The 18,145-nt window shown below is 43.9% G+C and overlaps 1 protein-coding gene across 1 annotated transcript in view; it reads left to right on the top strand.

The window, feature by feature from the left end:
* The window catches only part of UBA7 (ubiquitin like modifier activating enzyme 7), a 411,248-nt gene that overhangs the window by 204,128 nt on the left and 188,975 nt on the right, over positions 1 to 18,145 (top strand). The window contains 1 exon segment of the mRNA XM_030206492.1: positions 16,979 to 17,174. Coding sequence (XP_030062352.1) covers positions 16,979 to 17,174 — 196 coding nt within the window.

The following is an 18,145-nucleotide window of genomic DNA, read 5'->3' as shown; positions in this document are numbered from 1 at the left end:
CATGAGAACATCAAGACTGGATTACTGCAATGCACTATCACACCATTTTTGCAAAACCTTCATTGGCTACCAGTACAATACAGGGTTAAATTTAAAACTCTATGCCTGATCTTCAAGGCCCTGAAAGGAAATGGCCCTGAGTACCTGAAAAATAGGATGATCCTCCACACACCACCAAGGATACTAAGGTCCTCCCAAGGACTTTCACTAACCAACCCCCTCCAAAAGACATTACACGATATGATACCCGCAAGCGAGCCTTCTCCGGAGTAGCCCCCATATTCTGGAATGCACTGCCTGAAAGGCTGCGCTTAACACAAGACTATCTCTACTTCAGGAAGCAGGTGAAAGCTTGGCTCTTCAACCAGGCCTTTACTGGAAGAAGTAACTATTTTGTTAGTCTCACTCACACACACAAGGAGTGTATTAGTCTCACTCATACACACATATACTGCAGCAGGACATGTTTATCCACTCCTACCTAGCTGAGATAGCGAAGATACATACCTGTAGCAGGTATTCTCCGAGGACAGCAGGCTGATTGTTCTCACTGATGGGTGACGTTCACAGCAGCCCTGAGGTCTAGAAATCTTCCTAGCAACAAAAGTCTGCTAGAGCCTCCATTTGAAAGAATAACTCCTCTTAGTGGAATCTTTCCTAGAAGCAAGCAAGACTCGGGAGACACCCTCAGAAAGACCCAAAGAGGCGAACTCTACGCCCTCAACATCCAGGCCGTGAGAGCCAGAGACTGAAGGTTGGAATGCAGAAGCGCCCCTTCGTTCTGAGTGTCGGAAAACACTCCAATCTCCATGGTTCTTCGGAGGATAATTCCAGAAAAAGAGGGAACCAAATCTGACGCGGCCAGAAAGGAGCAATCAGAATCATGGTTCCCCGGTCTTGCTTGAGTTTCAGCAGAGTCTTCCCCACAAGAGGTATGGGAAGATATGCATACAGAAGACTCTTCCCCCAATGAAGGAAAAAAGCATCTGACGTTAGTCTGTCGTGGGCCTGTAGACTGGAACAGAACTGAGGGACCTTGTGATTGAGCTGATTGGCAAAAAGATCCACCAAGGGGGTGCCCCACGCTTGGAAGATCTTGCGCACCACACACGATTTGAGCGACCACTCGTGAGGTTGCATGATCCTGCTCAATCTGTCGGCCAGACTGTTGTTTACGCCTGACAGATACGTGGCTTGGAGAAACATGCATCGATGACGAGCCCAAAGCCACATCTGGACGGCCTCCTGACACAAGGGGCAAGATCCGGTGCCCCCCTGTTTGTTGACGTAGTACATGGCAACCTGGTTGTCTGTCTGAATTTGGATAATTTGGTTGGATAGCCAATCTCTGAAAGCCTTTAGAGCGTTCCAGATTGCTCACAACTCCAGGAGATTGATCTGGAGACCTGATTCCTGAAGGGACCAAGGTCCTTGAGTGTGAAGCCCATCTACATGCGCTCCCCACCCCAGGAGAGATGCATTCATCATCAGCACTTTTTGTGGCTGAGGAATTTGAAATGGGCGTCCCAATGTCAAATTGGATTGAATGGTCCACCACCGAAGAGAGTTGCGAAACCCAATGGACAATTGGATCACATCCTCTAGATTCCCGATAGCTTGGTACCACTGGGAAGCAAGGGTCCATTGAGCTGATCTCATATGAAGGCGTGCCATGGGAGTCACATGAACTGTGGAGGCCATGTGGCCGAGAAGTCTCAACATCTGCCTAGCCGTGATCTGTTGAGACGCTCTGACCATAGAAACGAGAGACAAAAGATTGTCTGCCCTTGTCTCGGGAAGATAGGCCTGAGCTGTCGTTGAGTCCCACAGAGCTCCTATGAATTCTAGTCTTTGAACTGGAAGGAGATGGGACTTTGGGTAATTTAAAACAAACCCGAGTAGCTCCAGAAGTTGAATAGTCATCTGCATGGACTGCAGAGCTCCTGCCTCCGAGGTACTCTTCACCAGCTAATCGTCGAAGTAAGGGAACACATGCACTCCCAGTCTGCGTAGCAACGCTGCGACTCACCAGTCTATAATTTCCCGGATCTCCCCTGGAACCTTTTTTAAAAATCGGCATTACATTGGCCACCCTCCAATCTTCCGGTACCACGCTTGATTTTATGGATAAATTACATATTACTAACAATAGCTCCGCAAGTTCATTTTTCAGTTCTGTCAGTACTCTGGGATGAATACCATCCGGTCCAGATTTGCTACTCTTCAGTTTGTAGAACTGCCCCATTACATCCTCCAGGTTTATAGAGAATTCATTCAGTTTCTCCGACTCGTCAGCTTCAAATACCATTTCTGGCACCCGTATCTCACCCAAATCTTCCTCAGTGAAGACTGAAGCAAAGAATTAATTTAATCTCTCTGCTATGGCTTATTTGATCTATTCTTACTGTACACCGCCTTGAGTGAATTCCTTCAAAAAGGTGATAAATAAATCCTAATAAATAAATATCTGATACATTCCATGAGGCTGACCTTAATGCCCTGGTTGGTGTGTGCAAATGAAAAGATGTTGAGATTACAGTTGGCATTAAATCCATTAAAACTTTAAATACCAACAATAAAATTGTATATCGAATTCTAAATTCAACTGGCAGCCAGTATAAATTATCTAATACTCCAGAAATGTGATTGTATCTACACAACCCCCTGAAAACCCTGGCAGTAACATTTCATGCCAGTTGCAAAGCTCTAAGCACTTTCTTCGACACTCCTATCAACAGACTATTAGAATAGTCAAAATCTGGTATAAAATAACACTTTGTAATACTGATCTAAAATTTTCTATGGATATCAACCCTCTCAAATGCCTCATAACTTTCAATTTATAGAAGATACCTTTCACCGTATTCTTAATATGATCTCTCATCATTAACGCAGAATCAACAGTCACTCCAAGAGTTTTTATTATAATACTAATCTTAATTTCTTGACCATCAACCTGAAAGCTCTTCAACAGCCCAGCTTTTGAATAGCTGGACCTTGGTTTTTCTCATGTTTAATTTTAATCAATTAGCTTTTAGGCAAGAACCAATCATTTGCAAATAAAAACACAAACTATTGATAGCAACAGGAATAGTCAATTCACATGGGAAAAATAATTGAATATAAATTCTGTACTTCAATCCTAATCCACCTGTTGATGTACATAAAGGTCTCAAAAATATTTTTAAAAAGTGTTGCAAATAAAGCTGAGCCCTGCAGCACAACAGATTTCAAATCAACAAAAACAGCTTTCTCTTGTCCTCTCACCTCACAATATTGTCTATCCTGCAAACATGAGAACACCCATTGCAAAACAGTCCCTTAATTCCAGTTAATTCTAATCTGATGATTTATAGAATCATATGCAGCTGAAATATCTAATGAGACTAGAAAATAACTAGTCCCCTTATCAAAACCAGCCTTAAACACATCTAACCTCGACACTAATAATGATTCAGTATCATGCTTGGACCTAAATCTGAATTGATAATTATCCAAAATATGATTCTTCTCAAGAAAGTCAATCAACTAATCTAATACCCCCTTTTCAACCACTTTATTCAATAAAGGCAAAGACAAAATTGGTCTATAATTTCCAACACACTCAGAATCCAACTTAGAATTTTTCAGTAATGGTTTTACCGCAGCCTTCTTTAAAACAGTTGGTAAATAACCTTTTCTGAGACAACAAGTAACTATATGCATCATAGGTATTAATGATATCTCATTCAGAGCTTTCATCATCATCGGTGGAGAGTAATCAAGCACACAATGCCTCCCATTATGTCTGCTATCTGATGGTTCTCTGTGTCAGCCAAGCATTAGCATCCTGTCATCCTTTACCTCTCTGATAGGGTTATTGGGTGTCTCCAGTCAGCTCTGGGTTAGTTTCATTGCATCTATGTTCCTCTAGTTCCAGTGTTTCTAAAAAAAAAAAAAAGTAGGGTTACAAGCAGTAGTGTTGCTAGCACTGATATTTTGGTGGAACCTGGGGTTAACTTTGGTGGATAGTAGGCAGTGTGGATATTGGCACCACCTCCTGTTCACTCATTGGCCTGCGCCACTGCTACTGACTTGATGGGCCTGACTCCAGAGTTGCGGAGCCATGGACTACCAAAGGCCAATTCATGACAGTGCCCCTGCTACAGACTAGTAGACGTGATGGAGCAAAACCAGAAATAGCTTGGCCTATCCCTGATGGCCTGGAGTGATCCATCTCTTCCAATTTATGTTGTGGAATTTCTCTATCTGAAGGAGCACTCTCTTCCATGATATCCTGGGCCTCCTGGGATAGGATTACTAGCTTCTCCTTGCCAACCTGATAGTAGGCCTGATCCAGTCAGGTTTTGTCCCATTCTATACAGGGAATGTAGTTCTAATTTCCATAAGAAAGTAAAATTACATTGCCATAATGCCATGGGAGAAAATTAGGACTGGATCAGATTCTTCAGTTATCCTGGGCAAAGTAGCAACCCTTATTTCGTGACACTCTTTGCCTCTCAAGGGCACTTCTCTCTTATGATCATTTATGCCTTTCAGTGGTATTGCTACCCCATGATCCTCTGCCTCCCAGACATGCAGCTATCCTGGGATCTTCTGCCTTCCAGGTTCCAAATCTGACTCTTGAGAATCTGGTATTCCCTTTATCCAATGGTATTTATACTATCTCCGGATTAGGAAGGCTAAGCTTAACCCGTGAGTAGTAGCAACATGGGGGCTGAGGTCATTTGGGTTTCTCTGGCAAGAAGAAATGTGTAAGTGATTTAATCTGAACTTTTCCAGCACTCTTTTGAAAGCTGCTGTGATTTTCTGTTTCCTGCAGCATAGGTTAAGGGGAGGAGGAGAGAGTGCTGTGTGCTGTCTCTTTCCTCCTACTTTAAAGGAAAGTATAAACAGACATTATTCTCTGTCACACAGCCAAGTAAGCTGTTCTCAGAGATGGTACAGACAAGCCAAAGGAGGATTTTATGAGCTTATCCAATGTCTGGGCCTTAAGTATAAATCTAGGTCAGGCTGCCAGGAATCCGATTTCTAGAAAGAGGCTTGGTGTCAGCAGGGAAAGCCTGTCGGCAAAGCTTTTTAATATCAACCATCCCCTAAATGGGATACCTGCAGAGCTGTCCCTGCTACTAGGCAGGCTAGTGGTATCCATCTGTGGTGGCAGAATTTGGGGAGCAGTGATACGGCAGGAGAGCAGCATGTCATGGTGTCTTTAGATGCAGAGCAGTGCTTAAGTCCTGTGTCATGCCTCTTCCAACACAAAGTCTGCACTGGGAGGAGGCAAGACACAATAACGCTTGAGCGCCAACCTGTGCTCAAGGCCCAACTCACAATAATAATAATATGCCTTGGGCCCAGCTAGAGGTAAAAGGAAGAAGGGCAGAAGGGTAAAAGAAAGAGGAGAGAGATGCTAGACACAGGGAAGGGGGTAGGAGAAGGAAGATGATGCTGGACATTCTAAGAGAGAGGAGAAGAAAGGGGAAGAAAGAGATGGAGAAGATAAAAGGAGATACTGGATATGGGGGAAGAGAAGAGGAGAAACTGGACTATGAGGGAGTGGTAAAATTAAGGCGTTGAGAAAGTTGAACCAGCTCATTACCTTATGAGAAACAAATTGACTTGCACATGTTCTCAAGAAGTGTAATTGGGAGATGTGGGATCTGGATCTTGATTTTTCCTAGTTCTCAGACCATTCCTATAACCACTAGGCCACTCCTTCTGTAGCCTATGTGTGTAGGGCTGCGGTGGGGCTTCTTCACCTTCAGAACTTGGTGCAGTTGCACTGTTCACAGTTCATGCCAGTCTAAATGTAGCGCTGAGAAGCCCAGTGTCCACAGAGGGATATCTGACTTAGGCAGAGGGGTAATTAGCATCTTTGTGGAAAGCCTGATATGAGCAGGGAAATGGCAAGAATTCAAAACAGCCTGCAGCCCCTCAATCTCAGCCCAGCCAGTTACTGACATATAAGAACTGCCATACTGGGTCAATCTGTAAGATTCATCTAGCCCAGTGTTTTCCAACACATGATACATGTACCCAAAGGGGTACGTGAGACACCCACAAGGGGGTATGCAGCAACCAATAAGAAAACTGATCCTTCTTATTATCTCCCTCTTGTTTGCATCCTTCAGCAGTGGCAGTTCAATTTGGAGCAGGAACAGAAGCTACACAGGGCACATGCAGAGAAGCTCTCTGTAGTGATACATTCTCAGGAGGTATGCAGCAGGAAGAAAACTGATCCCTGTTGCTCCCTCCCCTTTTTGCACTCTTGAATTTGGAGCAAATGCAGAGGAGCTCCATTGGTGCAATGTGCCACATGCCTCTATAGCTTCTGAGCAATGATCTGATTCTGACCCTTCACTACTGGAAAAAGCCGCACCTTTTTCTTGCTTCCTCTGAATGGAGGGTTAAGTGACTTGCCCAGGATCACAAGGCACTGCTGTGGGAATCAAACCCAGTTCCTCGGGTTGCCAGCTCACTACACTAACCATTAGGCTATTCCTCTACTCCTAACATAAAGCCAGTTTTTAAGATTTGATATTTCTGTGGTGGCTTAAATCTTTTATTTCTTTTCTGAATTGTCCTGAGCTCTAGGTTGTTGTGATATGTAAAATTATATTGTTATGATATATATGGCAAACCATTTGGCAATACTTACCGACAATAGATTATCACTGTACTTATTATGAACAGACAAGTATTAAGTGCCTGAACCCAGCAACACAACGAAAACAAAGCCCGTAATGAACACTATATAACTCTTCTTCTCTACGATTCTCCTAATGTTGTAACACATAATCTCTTTCGATAATCACATCACTTTGTATTTGTTATCATCACCGGAGGCAGCTAACGTTTCATGGTACTATGTAATCCACATTGAGGCTGCAAATAGGTGGGAAAATGTGGGGTACAAATGTAATAAATAAATAGCAACACAACCTTAGGATTGCCTAACAAACAAAGAGTAACCCAAAATAACCATGAACCAATGATCCTGAATCACTTAGAAACTTAGCGATATCCCTTTAATAGTTTGATAAACTGAATAGACCACTCTTCTGAAACTATCCAGCGTGGTTTATTTTATTTGTAGCATTTGTATCCCACATTTTCCCAACAATTTGCAGGCTCAATGTGGCTTACATTTGCCGTAATGGCGGTTGCCATTTCCGGGTAACAGAATTACAAATGGTAATGTGTTTACAAAAAGCAAATAAATAAAATTAAAAGAAAAGAACTCTATTCTTAATAGGAAAGGGCATTTGAAAAAAGCACATTCAGAGAACTTCCAAATATTCTTACTGACATACCTCCTCCTACAGGCTTCCAGTGCAACTATTTGATCAACTATCAGGACTAAATACCTCTAAAAAAAATAAGTTTTTAATTTAATCAAACTGTGGATAAGACTCCTCCCCCCGCAATTCCAAAGGGAGCCAGTTCCTCAATATAGGAACCTTTCTATCTAACTAACCCTGGACTATAGAAAGGAAACCACTGTCCTGACCTGAATTGTGGGATGCACATAGACGGGTCTGCTACTACTACTAATCATTTCTATAGTGCTACTAGATGTAGTCAGCGCTGTACACATTATATGGAGGTACTTTCTCTGACCCTAGTGGTCTCCCAATATAAGTTTTTGTACCTGGGGCAATGGAGGGTTAAGTGGTTTGCCCAGGATCACAAGGAGCTGCAGCGGGAATCAAACCCAGTTCCCCAGGATCTCAGTCCACTACACTAACCATTAGGCTGTTCTTCCTTTGTGTCACAGTTGTGGCTGTATCCCATGCCTACACTCACCTTGCCTCCTGGTGACCAGGCCCTGTGCCTGCTGTGGACTGCCTTCTTCCTGTTTCCCAAACGTGTTCCAGAGATCATTCCAGTCCTATTCTGATGTTCCAGCATTCCAGACTTGCTTTTGGGTTCCTGCAGCCAAGCCTCACTTTGGTGCTCTTTCAGCCAAGCCTCGACCTGCTGTTCTTGCTGCTAAGCCTCACTTTGGTGTTATTGCAGCCAAGCCTCACTCTTACTTGAGACATCATCAGTAAATGCCTTTATTAAGCACCTGGGAACTTTCAGGCTTTGCTTTTTTTTTTTTTTTTGTTACATTTGTACCCCGCGCTTTCCCACTCATGGCAGGCTCAATGCGGCTTACATGGGGCAATGGAGGGTTAAGTGACTTGCCCAGAGTCACAAGGAGCTGCCTGTGCCGGGAATCGAACTCAGTTCCTCAGTTCCCCAGGACCAAAGTCCACCACCCTAACCACTAGGCCACTCCTCCGCCCAGAGGTCTTCAGATTATTATTATTATTTGTTACATTTCTACCCCACATTTTCCCACCTATTTGCAGGCTCAATGTGGCTTATATAGTACCGTAAAGGCATTCGCCAAGTCCGGTAGAGAACAAGTACAAGGTTGTATTGTGATCGAATAAGGTCGGTGTGTTTTCATCTGTGTTTGTTGCAGTTCCAGCCCTGCCAGTCTTCAACTTCTATTCCAACCCTGCTTGTTCCTGCCCTGTCTCTCTTCAGTTTCATTTCCTCCATTGCTTGTTCCAACCCTGTCTGCTTTCAGCTTTCCTTCCAGCCCTGCCGGCCTACAGCTTCAGCTCCAGTCCTGCTTATTCCAGCCCTGTCTGCCTACAGCTTCAACTCCAGTCTTGTTGTTCCAGTCCTGCTTATTCCAGTCCTGCCTATCTACAGCGTCAGCTCCAGTCCTGTTGTTCCAGTCCTGCTTATTCCAGACCTGCCTACCGACAGCTTCAGTTCCAATCCTGCTGGTTCTGGCCCTGCTTGAACCTGCCCTGTCTGTTTTCAGCCTCGTTTCCTGTTTGGGTGGTTCGCCTGCTGTTGCCGGCAGTGGCCCAAGGGCTCACTACTTCTGACCCCTTGACACTTGGTTCCAGTGTGGTAGGTCTTTCACACCTCCTGGGCTCCAAAACAGTGTCTCACAGCTGGCTTTTGGATCTGCCTTCACTGAATGCAAAACGTCATATAGTTCAAAACTGAGGTATTCTATGTGCTCATGCGCTCAATAGTACTTAGATAAATTGCATCTTGGATGGTGAGGTAGCACCCATTAGAAAAAGATGTCTTGTGAGGTAAATTAACCTCATTAGTAATGTTATAGTGACGAACCATCCAGCATCGAAGTCAGAGACCATGGATCAGTCATGGATTGTGCAGCGTCCCTGAACTGGTCCTGGATCCTTAGGATCATATGATGACATTCATATCACGTGAAAACAGTTCTCTGATTGGATGAACTAGTCACATGAATTCCCTCGGGACCAATCAGGTATAGGTGTCCACATGAAAAGGTTATGGGCAATGGCTGAAATGGACAAGACAAAGACCATGCTGGACCCTGGTATCTAACTTGTCTGGACTGGTGTGCATATAGTGTTGCTGACCAAGGACATATGTCCAAAAGATATTTTATGGAGAATCCCAGGCCTCATAATCATACAAAGAACAATGAACATAGACTTATTTGCTGTTCTCACAAACTGTGGGGCTCATTTTCAAAGGAGAAAAACATCCAAAAAGTGACATAAGTCTGCATTTGGACGTTTATCTCTCAAAAACTTCCAAATCAGTATTTTCGAAACCTCTTTTTAGATGTTTTTCTCTGAAGTCTGTCAGAAGGATGTCTAAATCTCAAGGGAGCGTGCCAGAGGCATGTTCAAGGCGGGACTTGGGCATCCCTAAGACTTAGACGTTTTTCAGCCATAATGGAACAAAACAGAAATGTCCAAGACTAAAACTTAGACGTTTTGAGCTAGACCTGTTTTTATTACAAATAAGGCACAAAAAGGTGCACCAGATGACCACTGGAGGGAATCAGAGATGACCTCCCCTTACTCCCCCAGTGGTCACTAACCCCCCTCCCACACCCAAAAATTGTGATGAAGAACATTACTTGCCAGCCTCTATGCCAGCATCAGATAGTAGATGATGGCAGATAAAGACCTGTACGGTCCATCTAGTCTGCCCAACAAGATAAATTCATATGTGCTACTTTATATGATGTCATATTCAGGTCCATTACAGCAGCATGTAGGTCCCTGGAGTAGTTTAGTAGTAGGTGCAGTGCACTTCAGACAGGTGGACCCAGGCTCCTACCTCACCCTACCTGTTACACTTGTGGAGGAAACTGTGAGCCCTCCAAGACTCACCAGAAACCCACTGTACCCACATATAGGTGCCCGTTCATCCATAAGGGCTATGATAGTGGTGTACAGTTGGGGATAGTGGGTTTGGTTTGAGTTTTGGGGGGCTCAGCACACAAGGTAAGGGAGCAATTATGAGATGTGTACCTGGGAGCAGTTTATGAAGTCCATTGCAGTGCCCCCTATTGCTGTCCTGGGATGTCAGCGGGACCAGTCTACCAAAAATGCTGGCTCCTCCTATGTCCCAATGGCTTGATTTTGAACGTTTTGCACTTGGACTTTTTTTTTTTTTTTTTCGAAAATGGCCCCCCCAAAAAAGTCCAAATCACAAAACATCCAAAAAAACAAAATGTCCATAGTATTTTCAAAAACAAAAGATAGACTTTTATCTTTTTCGAAGATGACCTTTCCTGTTCAGAATTTGGACATTTTGTGTAACGTCCAAATTCTGATTTAGATATTCTATCGAAAATGCCCCTCCATATGTCCTTGGCAAAGTCCACATGCAGTGCATTAGGAATCCACAATGGTTACCATGTAATTAGTAGTTTGCTTCACAGGCTTAAACTATGCTGGTTATCGACCCCTAAGTCTTTCATTTACGTTCTTCATGCTTGGCTTAATAAAGAAACCTTCTTTATATTAAATTCCAGCTCATTATTAGCCTTTATCAAATCTATATATTCTTTCTAAGATTCCAGAAAAAGTAGTTTATAACCAGATGGTCCCCTCTTATTGAAAAAACACTTGCTCTTCACCATTAGTAGTCTGGCTTTAGAGCATATTTTAGTACTGAGAATTTTTAACAGCACTTCTCGGAGAGATTTATTCCCGTCTTGACAAGCACAACATTTTACTTGCTGTTTCACTTGATTTTTCTGTAGCCTTTGATCTGGTCAATCTTCATTATTACTATCTCATAAGTACATAAGTATTGCCATACTGGGACAGACCAAAGGTCCATCAAGCCCAGTATCCTGTTTCCAATCCAGGTCACAAATACCTGAGAAGATCCCAGAAAAGCTCAATACATTTTATGATGCTTATCCCAGAAATAAGCAGTGGATTTTCCCAAGTCAATTTAATAATGGTCTATGGACTTTTACTTTAGGAAGCCGTCCAGACCCTTTTTAAACTCCGCTAAGCTAACTGCCTTTACTACATTCTCTGGCAACGAATTCCAGAGTTTAATTACACATTGAGTGAAGAAAAATTTTCTCTGATTCGCATTAAATTTACTACTTTGTAGCTTCATCGCATGCCCCCTAGTCCTAGTATTTTTGGAAAGAGTAAACAAATGATTCACATCTACCCGTTCCACTCCTCTCATCGCTTGGCCTGACTGGCTCTGTTCTTACCTGGGTCTCCTCCTTTCTTTCAAACCGCTCTTATAAGGTCATTACTGCTACATCAACTGCCCTCCCCTCATCCCTTGCCCTGTGAGTGGAGAAGTAGCTTAGTGATTAGTGCAGTGGACTTTGACCATGGGGAACTGAGTTCGATTCCCTCTACAGCTCCTTGTGACTCTGGGCAAGTCACTTAACCCTCCATTGCCCCTGGTACAAAATAAGTACCTGAATATATGTAAACCGCTTTGAATGTAGTTGCATTTCCCTTTCCCTTTCCACAGGGCCTTGTTCTGTCTCCACTTTTTAAACCTATCTATAAGTCCTCTAGCCACAAATATTCAGTCAACCGGGATTTTGTTTCATTTCTGTGCAGATGATATCCTACTGCTTATCCCAATAAACCCTTTCAATCCATTCACTGGTCCCGCTCAAGACTGAAGTTAATCTCAAAGTGGCTCTCTGTGCACAAATTAGTCCTGATTAAACAAAAAACCGTGGCCTGCTGGTTTACTGGAGGTCTTCCTATTCCAACTATTATTTTAAATCTTTTTGGGACTTCTGTCTTACCTGTACATTCTTTTCGTTATTTAGATGTTATTTCATCTAGGGTAGGAGTGAATAAACATATCCTGCTGCACATACTGCAGCAGGACATATTTATCCACTCCTGCCCTAGCTGAGATAATATTTAACCATCTCTCTGACCTCGTGTGCAAGTTTTCTTTAAATTAGTCACCTTCTTTTCTAAATCCTCTTACTCTCTTACCTATCTATATGTTCCATCTTTGCTTATACCCTGCACTGTCAATTAAAATGTTCTATTACGTAGTGTGTTGACATTTTAAGTAGTATACTTTCCAGCTTATAATCGAACGAGAAAAACGCCCAAGTTCCGACCTAAATCGGGAGATGGGCGTTTATCTCACAAAACCGAATAAAGCGGTATAATCGAAAGCCGATTTTGGACGTTTTCAACTGCACTCCGTCGCGGATGCGGACAAAGTTGATGGGGGAGTGTCAGAGGTGTGGCGAAGGCGGAACTGGGGCGTGGTTATCTGCCGAACAGAGATGGGCGCATTTCACAGATAATGGGACAAAAGTATGCGTTTTTAGCTAGAATTTAGGGCACTTTTCCTGGACCCTGTTTTTTCACGAATAAGGCCCCAAAAAGTGCCCTAAATGACCAGATGACCACTGGAGGGAATCGGGGATGACCTCCCCTGACTCCCCCAGTGGTCATAAACCCCCTCCCACCTCAAAAAATGATGTTTCACAACTTTTTATTTTGACCCTCAAATGTCATACCCACCTCCCTGGCAGCAGTATGCAGGTCCCTGGAGCAGTTGTTAGGGGGTGCAGTGGACTTCAGGCAGGTGGACCCAGGCCCATCCCCCCCCTACCTGTTACAATTGTGCTGCTTAATGCTTAGTCGTCCAACCCCCCCCCGAACCCACTGTACCCACATGTAGGTGCCCCCCTTCACTCCTTAGGGCTATAGTAATGGTGTAGACTTGTGGGCAGTGGGTTTTGAGTGGGATTTGGGGGGCTCTACACACAAGGGAAGGGTGCTATGCACCTGGGAGCTCTTTTACCTTTTGTTCTGTTTTTGTAAAAGTGCCCCCTAGGGTGCCCGGTTGGTGTCCTGGCATGTTAGGGGGACCAGTGCACTACGACTCCTGGCCCCTCCCACGAACAAATGCCTTGGATTTATTCGTTTTTGAGCTGGGCGATTTCATTGTCCATTATCGCTGAAAAGCAAAAACGCCCAGCTCACAACTTGGCGAATAAAACATGGACGTCTAATTTTTTCGAAAATACGCTTGGGTCCGCCCCTTCACGGACCCGTTCTCGGAGATAAACGCCCATGGAGATAGGCGTTTCTGTTCGATTATGCCCCTCCACGCCATACTTTGTACTATTTGAATTTTTTTACTGCTGTAATTATCTATTGCTTATGTTTGATTTATTCTTACTATACACCGCCTTGAGTGAATTCCTTCAAAAAGGCGGTAAATAAATGCTAATAAATAAATAAAATTCTTGACTCTCAGCTCACTTTCTCTCCTGAGATATCTATCATATGCAAGACTAGTTTCTTTGTTCTTCGGCAGTTTGCATTTGGTTTGACGCTATTTTGACCGTGACCTATTTCATTCTCTTATTCTTTCATTATTAATCACTAGGCCAGATTATTGTAATATCATTTATTTGGGTTATTCTTGTGCTAACTTTAAAAAAAAATCCAATCTATATAAAATACAGCCATCAGGTTTCACGTCACACTCAGAAATTTGACAAAACAAAAAGCAGCACGAAAGGGGCTTCAGGACTAGAACAATAACATAGGATAAATCTAACTCTGCATTCAAACCTGTGGGGGAAACAGTATTTAACTTATAAATATATCATTGTTGCTGTCTTAGTAGAACACTATTAGTATTACCAGCTTGCCATGATAACTTAACTTTTTTCAACACTAGAAACCTAAGATCAGAAAAACAGTGTGCGAAATCAATGTTCTTCTTAATGAATCTAATAATTTCAGTTCTGTTAACTATGTAAGCCGCATTGTACCTGCTTCTGTGGGAAAGTGCGGGGTACAAATGTAATAATAATAATGCAATGCTGTGCCGAAGCTCCCGTTATATTGCCTCTACATATATTGCTTCTATCAGTCTTGTTTTGACTTTTCTGAAATCTTCTGTTCAGTGTGCGGCGGTGGCCACAAAAGCAAACAGGATGATAAGAATTATTAGGAAAGGATTGTGAATAAGACCAAAAATACTATAATACCTCTGTATCGCTCCATGGTGCGACCTCACCTTGAGTATTGAGTTCAGTTCTGGTCACCGTATCTCAAAAAAGCTATATCGGAATTAGAGAATGCTCAAAGAAGAGCGACCAAAATAATAAAGGGGATGGAACTCCTCTCATTTGAGGAAAGGCTAAAGAGGTTAGGGGTCTTCAGCTTGGAAAAGAGACAGATAAGGGGAGATATGATTGAGGTCTACAAAATCCTGAGTGGTGTAGAACGAGTGGAAGTAAATCAATTTTTTACTTGTTCCAAAAGTACAAAGCTTAGGGGACACTCAAGGAAGTTACTTTGAAATACTTTTAAAACAAATAGGAGGAAATATTTTTTCACTCAACAAATACTTAAACTCTGAAACTCTTTGACGTATGATATGCAGTTAGCATATATGGGTTTAAAAAAGATTTTGACACGTTCCTAGAGGAAAAGTCCATAGTCTGCTACTGAGACAGACACGGGGAAGCCACTGCTTGCCCTGGGATTTGTAGTATGGAATGTTGCCACAATTTGGGTTTCTGCCAGGTACTTGTGACCTGGCTTGGTCACTGCTGGAAATAGGATACTGGACTAGATGGACCATTGGTCTGACCCAGTATGACTACTCTTATGTTCTTAAGATATTGACAAGAAACAAAAGAGAGGAAATTGAGTAGTACAAATCTCAATCCAATATACTACCAAAAACCAGGAAACAGAAGGAATAGTAAAATCCACTGTTACATCAGCAATGGTTAAATACTTGCCTATTCTTACTGATGGAAAGGGCTGGGTAAAAAGCCAGGTCTTCAAGGCAGCCTTAAAATTCTTTTCTGGCAAAGTAAAAGTTACTTAGCAAGGCAGATTTAAAGAGTATACAGCAAAAAGCCGAGGAATGAGAAGAATCTTGCCATAATTTGGAAAAACAGAGAGCAACTAAGAAGTTTATATTTACTGACTAGTAAAAAAGGCCCGTTTCCGAAACCAATGAAACGGGCGCTAGCATGTGGCTTTTGTTGTGTGTGTGTGTATGTGTCACAGAGTTATTTTGTGTGTGTGTGTCAGGGGCGTAGCCAGACTTGCGTGGGAGGGGGGTCCACAGCTCGAGGGGAGGGGGCACATTTTAGCCCCCCCTGCCGCCGCCCCCTCCCGCTGCCATTGTCACCCCCCCCCGTCTCTGCCGACCCCCCCTCCCGCCGCGAACCCTCCCCCGCCACTGCCTACCTTCCGTTTTGCTGGCGGGGGATCCCACTGCCCGCCAGCTGATGTCCTCTCCCGTAGAATGCAGCGGCACTGTCTGGCAGAGAAAAGTCTTCTTCCTTGCATGCTGACGTCCTGCACGTTGTACGTGCAGGACGTCAGCATGCAAGGAAGAAGACTTTTCTCTGCCAGTGCCGCTGCGTTCTACGGGAGAGGATGTCGGCTGGCGGGGAGTGGGGTCCCCCACCAGCAAAACGGAAGGTAGGCGGGGGCGGGTTCGCCGGGAGGGGGGTCCCCACTGAAATCTACGGGGGCCCAGGCCCCCTCAGGCCCCACGTAGCTACGCCACTGGTGTGTGTGTGTGTGAGGGTGCGGTGTGTGTGCAGGTTGTTGATGTGTGTCTTTTTTTGTTTTGTTTTGTTTTTTGCTTGGGGTTTGGGGGATGTGCTGTGCTGTCCTTGGTCGCTGTTTGCTGCTGGCTGGGTCACGGGTAATCCTTCCAGCTGGGCCGCAGCTTGTCCTGTTCGCCCACGTCCCAGATGGTGACAGGCACGTTGTTTTCTGGCTCCTCTGACTCCATGTCAAGCGATCCCAAATATAGTCTGTGCTATAGGCCCTCTGGCACTCTTCAGTACTGGCATTAGGCATTTAAAAATTTCTTCCCCCCCCCCCCCCCCGGTCTATTTTTGCACATACCCACAGCAGGAATATTCTTCTCTCGTTCCAGCGGTGGTTCTGTGCTCTCCGTGCTGCTCAGATAATGAGCCATTCTGCTGGGGAATGCTCCTCCCTTATTGTCACGTAGTTTCCTCTGATTGGTCCGTCTTACGTTGCCTAGTGTTGCCTGGGAACGGTGTTGTGATGGCCCTTTGTGTTTCAGAATGTTGAGGGTGTTGTTTCTGATTGGTCCGTCATGCGAGGGCGGGGCAGAGAGACATGGTCAGTGTTGTGGCTTCACCACCATGAATCCATGAGCCCTTCAGGGAGTGACTGAGTGACTTCAGAACGTTGTCTTCAGAACGTTGAGGGTGAGTTTTATTATAGTAGATTGTAATGTATGGGAAGGTGAGGAAAGAGAGAGCGCTGAAGAAAGATAGGTCGGTTGGCAACTATAGAAGGCTTTATGTGCAGGCAACATGATTTTAAATTTTATTCTGTATATAACAGGCAATCAATGTTGAGCAGAGAGCAAGGGAGTCACATGATGATAGTCAAAAACCTTATAAAGAAGTCTAACAGCGGTGTTCTGTATCAATTGTAAGCATTTAGTAGATTAAGGCAGTAGGCCAATTAAAAGTGAATTACAATAATCTAATTGATATTCAGGGCAATCTTGGCTCTCCAACACCCAGAGTGTTGATTTCAACTGTGCATATTTCGGTAATGTTCCACATGAAAATAGGAGTCATGGAAAAGCTGTACCCTAATGATGGTATTGAGTTGTCCTTGACTTTACCTTGTAGGGATCCCATCTTTCTGGACCGAATTGTCAGGCTGATGGATGCTGAGGCCTTGGAAACCCTGGAGACCATCCACAGTCGACTAGTGACAGAAAGACCTAGCTCTTGGAAGGATTGTATTACCTGGGCTAGAAATCACTGGCAGCAGCTCTTCCATAACAACATCCAGCAGCTTCTGCATAACTTTCCTCCTGACCAGGTGAGAGCAGAAACACAGATACCATACAATGTGCTGAACTTTGCACAACTCACATACTTTCTGTTTCCCAACGAAATTAGTGATTCTGAAAATAGCCAGTGTCAGCAAGTTCTCCATGCATACAAAAGCAGCATAGGTAACAGTTCTAAGCTTTACACACACACACATGCACTGTTTCTCTCCCCCCCCCCCCCCCCCCCCCCCCCCCCCACACACAGAAGAGGTACAACAGGGGAAGCAGAAATGCAAGCTACACACATACAGACTGTATCCCCTGCCCCCCCCCCCCCCCCCGAACAGGTACAGCAGGAGTGGTAAAAGTGTATGTTAAGGTCACAGGGCCCAACTTACACAGCTTGATAGAGTTTTTCTTCCTTCAAGTTGTACAGTGTTTGGTAAACCAATATGGGATCAATATTGCAACAATTTAACTGGCCAGAAACTGCTGCTGCCTGGTTAAATCGCTTGTTCAGGGCTAGCTGGTCATTTTCAGCAGCACTTAACTGGTTAATGCTGCTGAATATGTCCAGTTAGTGCCAAATTCAAAATGGCTGGTTTGGGGGCATTCCAGAGATGGAATCAGCACTTGGCTGGTTAAGTGCTGATATTCAGCATTTGAATGACAAGGTCAGCACGTAAATAAGATCACATAAAAGTCAGTCCTATCTCTATGTGATTCACCATAGCTGGTTAAGTGCTGAATATTGCACTTAACCAGCTATGGTGTAGCCGGCTCCCTAAATCCAGAAATTCAGTTCCGGATTCCAAACATGACTTGGGCATAACGCTGGTGGCGGTCAGAACGTTGAATTCCATCAGCTGAATATTGACCCCTATGTAGTCATACGTCACATCTCTTCCTGATCTGTATCTGTGATTTTTTTCTCTGCAAGAACATAAGAGTTGCTATACTGAGACAGATCGAATGTCCATCAAGCCCAGCATCCTGTTTCCAACAGTGGCCAATCCAG

This window comes from Microcaecilia unicolor, chromosome 6, assembly GCF_901765095.1.
Source record: "Microcaecilia unicolor chromosome 6, aMicUni1.1, whole genome shotgun sequence".
NCBI classification, from domain to species: Eukaryota; Metazoa; Chordata; class Amphibia; order Gymnophiona; family Siphonopidae; genus Microcaecilia; species Microcaecilia unicolor.
This window is presented reverse-complemented; position numbering and strand designations above follow the sequence as displayed.